Source organism: Coffea arabica, chromosome 10e (genome assembly GCF_036785885.1).
Source record: "Coffea arabica cultivar ET-39 chromosome 10e, Coffea Arabica ET-39 HiFi, whole genome shotgun sequence".
Classification (NCBI taxonomy): Eukaryota; Viridiplantae; Streptophyta; class Magnoliopsida; order Gentianales; family Rubiaceae; genus Coffea; species Coffea arabica.
In genome coordinates this window covers 8,145,560-8,152,892 of record NC_092328.1, presented here as the reverse complement: position 1 = coordinate 8,152,892, position 7,333 = coordinate 8,145,560, and the positions used below count along the sequence as shown (strand labels likewise).

The following is a 7,333-nucleotide window of genomic DNA, read 5'->3' as shown; positions in this document are numbered from 1 at the left end:
ATTTGTCTTAACCTGGCAACAAACTACTTGGTGTAGCAAGGGCAAATAATACCTAGATCATCCTCCGCCTTGCTTGTTAAACTTTGTGTTTGTTTTCGTTGGTACTTTCTGGACCAAAAACATTAACATATTCCACTTCCAAGTAGTTACAACGAGAATTATAGGAATTTTGGAAGAATTGAAAATACCAAATTTCAATTCGAGTAATATATATATGGGAGAATTGACCTTCATTTCACATTCATTGCCCAAAAATAAAAAGAAAAGAAAGAAAAAAAATTGATTGGAATTCGACTAGTACCACATAGTTTTTCTTTTCTTTTTCAAGAAACACATTTACCTTCTATTTTTCGAGGAATAGTTGTAATCTCATTAGTCTTTTAATATTCTTGTACATTTAATATAAGATGGAAGGAAAAGAATGTATTGCTGTGCAAGTAAGGACCATGCCAACTTCAACAACTAATCCTAATTAACAGAAAGAAACCCAATTAGAGAATACATAATTGTATACGATTTGAGTAGTTATAAAAGCATTGTTCAGAATAAATAAGTCTAAAGATGCAAGTCATTACAATTCTATGTCAACATTGACTAATCTCTCATCCTGTAAAGCAATTTGGTGAATCTTTTGATGATTTTCATCTTTTTTTTTTCAATGCAATCAATCAAATAATTTTAAGTATTATCATTACCAATAATTTTGCCGCAAGTGCCAGTCGATGTATAAATAACTACTACTTCATTAGTTGCATGCAAGAACCATTTGGACGATCGATGAAAGAAATATTCTGTTCTACAGTTTTCGATATAAACCAAGAAGAAATGAAGAGTTATTCTTGATCATGTAGCACAAAAGAGCCAGTATATAAGTAATGCTGAAATATATGCTTATACATAAAAATAAAAAAAAAAAGTTTTCGACTTAGAAAATCTTTAAAAAAAAAAAAAAGAAAGAGGAAATACATAAAAGTTTTTTCCCTAGAAGCAATTAGTTGGTAGGAGGATCAGTAGGAATCTCAGATCGGCATAAGGGACACCAGCTTCCATAATTCAACCATTGAAGAATGCATTCTCCATGAAACACATGCTTGCATGGCATTTGAGTTACTTCCAAGCCATTAGGGAATTCTTCGAGACAAATTACACAAGCTTCAGTCCTATCAGCAGCCTCAATCTTTACCTTCTTCAACATTCCACTGGTGATTTTTCTGGTAGCTGAAGCAGGCCTTGGCTGATCATTTTCATCCATCGAAATACTTTGGACTTGGGCTAGCAATAGATAATCCTCCATATCCAAAACATTAGCATCGCGGATGTCATAGTCTTCTGCTACTAAATATGGAGTAATATCAACAGAACTCCATTTGGTAATTTCTACTAGAATTGGCAGGAGCTTTGGACTTGCATTAGCAAGTTCATTAGCCATGGAGATTGCACATTCATCAATTTGTGGTATTATGGCTGTGTGTACATGAATGGGGATGCTCGCTTGCAGTAACATGTTGGAAATATATTCCCAATCACTATTCTCTGATGCAAGTTGCTCACGAGAGGTGAGAAACGCTATATTTGTATGCACAGGACCTGGGGTGATGTTATAGAACTTCCAAAGATTTTCAACTGAGGAATAGTAAAGGTTCTCGTACCTATCATCAACCATGAACTGTATGAAAAACCCATCAGATGGCATATTTGCAGGGAAGATCACGTCAGTTGGTTGGCTCACTCTGAATGTGTATCGCGGCTCATATACTTCATCCATTCTACTAGCAAATTCTCAATTGGGATGGAAGGAAAGGGGGGGAAAAAAAGAGAAGCAGCAAAAAGGACCAAAAGAAAGAGAAGGTAAGAGAGTTATGAAGAAAAAAGAACAACGGTGAAAATTATGCAAAATTAATGCTTGGTTTTAAATATTTCAGAGCAATAACTCTATCTTTCTTGATTTCAAATAAAGAATAGCACACTTAGTAGGATTTCAAATCTAACTAATTTATTTCCTTAACATGTTTATGGTAAGAGATAAAATAATTTAAAATTCTATTTAGCTTGTAACATTAAACAAAAAAGACGTTAGAGATATTCTAAGACTTAATCTCAATAAATTAAGTGCACTTGTCTAAATTAGTCATATGAGAAGTTTGAACTTAAAAAAACATATAATCTACTTACAATTTAAAATAAGCATATATGCCATTTCCATTCTTTGTCCTATCTTAGACCTTGTTCTAAAACTATAGTCATACAAATACGTAGAATTTTAACATGTATAGCATTTTTTTCCATATATTGTTTCATTGAAGAGCATCAAATCACTATATTATCAAAACTAGATTATTAGGTATGGTCTTATATATCTTGAATCATTTTTATACTGTTTAAATGATTAAATTTTTTAACTTTTCAAATAGTTCTTGTGTGCAATCAAACAAGAAATACAAATTGAAATAAAAGGAGTAAATGACAGTATTGACACAATTCAATTAGACAATATCTTGAACCACCAAATTTTCTAATAAAGTACTTTTTTTCATTTTTCATTTCTAGTGTAATTGATTAATCACTTGAAGAACATGAAATCACTAGCAATATGAGATAAACAAGCTAATCAAAACTTAACTGAATAATATTGTCTTTCTCTTTCTCTTTCTCTCTCACACTCTCTGTACACATACACACCAAACTCTCTCCCTCTCCTTCCACATACACAAATCTCTCTCACTTTCCTTCCATACACACACACACACCTCTTTCTCTCTCTCAAAACATAGATTGCAGGCAAAATTGGAATAGTATAGGTTTTTGATGTGTAAATAAAATAGTAAAATTTATGATTTCTCATACAGTAATTCTGAAAATTTTCTAATACCATTAAGTCATGTAGCAGCCGCGATGTTGGTTTGCGACTAATCTTGAATAATCAATTAACATTTACACCTATTGAAATATGAAAAAATTTAACTCAATTATAGTTATCCAAATTTTAAAAATTGCTCTAATCTACAAATGCTTATGAAAAGATTTACCTTATTGAATTTTGTGGATGGAGATAACTCGGCTGAATATCAGGTTGCAAGGGAAATAGTTCTTTGATGCCAATCTCTCAAGTTGGTAGCAAAGTACGACACAATGTCCTTGAATGGTTTACAGTGTATATATGCTCATAATAAATTTGTTACAATACCATAAATGAAGAAGCAACCAACTTTGAATAATCCATCATCATTTTGAGAAGATTTTTCTAACAAATGTTCATTGCGTACGCGTTAACACACCTAAAATTTATCGCACCTATCATGCATGTATACACACATACTAAAATTATTACCCTCTCTTGCATTTATATATATTTTTTATTTAATCTTACCTACCCCTTCTTGTATTTATTTACTTTCTCTAATTGATTTTACATTTTCAAAAATATAACATTTGAAATATATTTTAATGAGTGTGTGGGCACTCATTAAATGGACCCTTTTGAGAAATCCGTTGAACATTTAATGCCTTTCAAATTTACTTGAATGCTCTAACCGATTTTGAATTGCTATAAACAATCTTCATAATATTATCATAGCATGTAGTTATCCAAATTTTAATAATTGCTCCCATCTACAAATGCTTACGTAAAGATTTACCTTATTGAATTTTGTGGATGGAGATGGCTTTGCTGAATGTCAGGTTGCAAGGGAAATAGCTCTTTGATGCTAATCTCTCAAGTTGGTAGCAAAGTACAACAAAATATCCTTGAATGGTTTACAGTGCATATATGCTCATAATGAATTTATTACAACACCGTAAATAAAGAAACAACCAACTTTGACTAATCCATCATCATTTTGAGAAATTCGTTGAACATTTATTGTCTTTCAAATTTACTTGAATGCTCTAGTCGCTTTTGAATTGCTATGGACAATCTTCATAATATTGACATAGTAAGCAGTGTTTTGAAAATCGAACCATTCGAATTGCAAACCGGTCACAATACTGATTTAGTTAACTAGTAAACCCAAAAAATCAATTAAATCAACCAAATTCAGTTAAGAATGAATCGAACCGCTCAAAAAACTGAACTTTTGAACCGGTTCATACTAATTTCTTTTAAAGTCATTCAATTTACATATTAAATAAAAGAAAAAAAGAAAAAACATTTGAATTGAATCGAACCGATTGAACCAGGTTGAACGTGAACTGAAAGCTCAACCGATCAATTAATGATCTGAGTTTGAAAACATTGATAGTAAGTAATTGCTATTGGTCCCAATAAGTAATGTGAAAGTTATACATTATTTTGGCATGTCTTGAAACAAGAACACTATCTAAGCTATACAAAAATTTTGTTTCTTCATTCATTATCAGGAAAAAAATTCCATTATATTTTCTCAGTTAAAGGCTATAACGAAAAATGAAAAGTTCAACTTTTACCTCCCTGCATTGCCCCCATCTTTTACATCATTCGTGTGCATGCTACCGCGACTGACATATGGCTCAGTCTGATTTTGAGAATCGCTAGCCGACATCGTCTATGACTATACTTTGCATTCCATGATTTTTGTTGCCCTTTCTTGAATGTCCATCATCTTTTCAGCTGATGGATCTTGTGGAGATCCAAAGCATTCAATGTAAAATGAGAAGAATTAAACAACAAAATTACCAAAATCATAATGTCATGATTTATATTGGGTACGCTAGTAAGGATAGTGTTTGATTATGAAAGCCATTTGGAGACAGAAAATGAGTACAAGAGTGTAATTTCAGGTGGAAAGAGGCAATCAAAAGAATGCAAATGACAGTTATGGTTTGAGGATTCTAAACAGAGCCCATGCCAAGTGAACAAGGAAATGTTGGGACATGACAATGACCTTAGAGTTCTTATGTCCAGCACACTAGACTTATCAATAGACTCTAATGAAGAAGTAAATCTTACATCCAACACACCCCTTACCCTCCCCTCCCCCGTCTCCCATAACATTTGGAATTCTCATACTAGAAACACTCGATTTATTATCTTTTGCACTAATTCGTTGAACATTTCTTTCAGATTTACTTGGATGCTATAATCAGTTTTGAATTGTTGTGAACAATCTTCAAGATGTTTTCATAGTAAGTATGACCAATAAGTTGTACGAGTGATTGATAAATTTTGAATCTCTTGTTTATCAAGGCATAAATGTGTCAAGTAAAGTACCATAAAATCACGAATTTTCTCAAATTATACGAGGATTTGTTAATTGACTTTCCTTTTTCAATGTATTGCTTCACTTGACTAAAAAGAATGTAAAATAACTCAAACCAATTCAGTGTTATGACAAGTAAGAAATAGATTTCTTTCCACTAACTTCGTTTCATTAACTTGAAACTTGTTATCATCTGGTTAGCATGACCATTATTCATAGCCATTAGCACTATTTGTTGTAGTATTTTAATAAAATATTCAATCTTTATGTTAAATGCATAAGTTACAAGGAGAGAATACGGTAACGGTTTTTTTCAAGAATTATTAGTATTGACTAATGCTCATGAATTCACTTTCATTGGTAGAAATTAAAGGTTTTTAATTGTAATAAGTTTTGTAACCTACAATTCTAATTTAAACATAATTTGAATAGTCAATAACTCCTATATTTATCTAGCATATTATTATTTATGTAACTTATGGCTTTTGATTAACTTTCATGTGTGTATATATATATATATATATATATATATATATATATATGTATGTATGTATGTATGCATGTATGTGTGTGTGTGCACGCGCATGTGCAATTTAAGATAGAAAGTACCACTAATAGTAGTGTAACTACTTCTCATAATATTTTGAGAGTTAGAAGAAAGAAGCAATATGTTCTTCTCTACATTACTATCTTATATTTTGGCAAGTAAAAATGGTGTTAGTAGAGCTATTCTCTCTTAGTTATGCTGACTAATGAAAGTGACAGCGAGTGTGACTAGGCTATTGTATTCTGGAGGTGACAAGCTGGAGATCCTATTGCACCGAAATTGATTCTTCCACAAAAACTTGAATCACCATAAAGAAAGCAACATATCTGTGTCTCAACCCAACGCATTTATTTATTATTATATTATTATCGTTTACAATTTTATTATAATTAATTTTATAATTGTTATAACTATTGTTATAACTACTGTTAATTTTTCTATTTGACATTTGTATTTTTCTTCTGGTGGAACAACATTATTCATCACTGAAGTCATGAACTCATAAAACTTATCTTTGTTTATTTTCACAACCTTGCCTTACTATTAACTACAGCATGAAATTTCCACTTGTATTTAGCTATATCGTTTTACACAAAACGTGGTATGGTGTTTTCAGCCATAAAACCATGTCTTTTATGAGCACTTCTAGGTTTCCTATAACTTTTTATACTTACAGAAAAAAAAGGAGGCCATAAAACCATGTCTATAAACTAAACTCATGTTTTTTTTTATGACAAGTCTATTTCGTTATTGAATGATGGATCAAGCATCGGTAATATGCTTTAAATTCTAATACGAACAATTATGTGATGCACAATATGTTGTATCGATGATGGATAAGTGATAATAAAAAAAAATCTGAATAGCTTAATTTTAACCTAGTGACTGAGAAGAAACGATTATAACATAAAAGTTTAATCATTACTCAAGGCATCATATATACATATAATAAAGTCGTATTTTCATCCTTATCCTTTTAGTATATCTCTTTCCTACGTGGTTTATTGACATAGCAAGTAGGTGCAACGCGCTCTATGAGTTAACCCCCTAATAACCTACGCTATTCTATCCCTCTTTTTTCTCTTGACTTTACAATTTTAGATAATCCTTCCATAATTATCTCTTCTATTTTCTCACCTTTTTTTTCCTTAACCCTAATCATCAAGCCTAAATTTCCTGGGGATTAGTATAAATAATTTTGAATTATGTTTTTAACTCTCTCTTATCTTCAACTCAAAAGTTCGAAATATCAATTCAAATATTAGATTATCTTTATCAGATTATCGCTATCGAAGATGCTCTACATTTTTACTCATATTTATGGTTCTCGATCTATTACTCATCACTTTATCAAGCAGAAGAGATGTTTACACTTTTCCATAATTTTTTTGGAAAGTTTTTTTTTTTTTTTTACTTCAATGCAAGGACCGGATTTGGAACTTTGTTTTTATTCCCTTCAATGCAAGGACCACATTTGGACTTTGTTTATGCTCGCTGTATGTGGTCTGTAATTTCCTACACCTTCTTCATAGCTAGGTCATTGAATTTGAATTTTCTAAATCTTCAAAAGTTATAGTTTGGTTTTTATTTCTGGCAAGGTTTTTGTAATTAA

General features: G+C 31.2%; 1 protein-coding gene across 1 annotated transcript; it reads right to left on the bottom strand.

Annotated features, from left to right (window-relative positions):
• Positions 1–991: 991 nt before the first annotated feature.
• On the bottom strand, positions 992–1,765 carry LOC113711194 (uncharacterized). Its single transcript, XM_027234374.1, has one exon. The coding sequence runs from the start codon at positions 1,763–1,765 to the stop codon at positions 992–994; it is 774 nt and encodes a 257-aa protein (XP_027090175.1).
• Between the last annotated feature and the right edge of the window lie 5,568 nt (positions 1,766–7,333).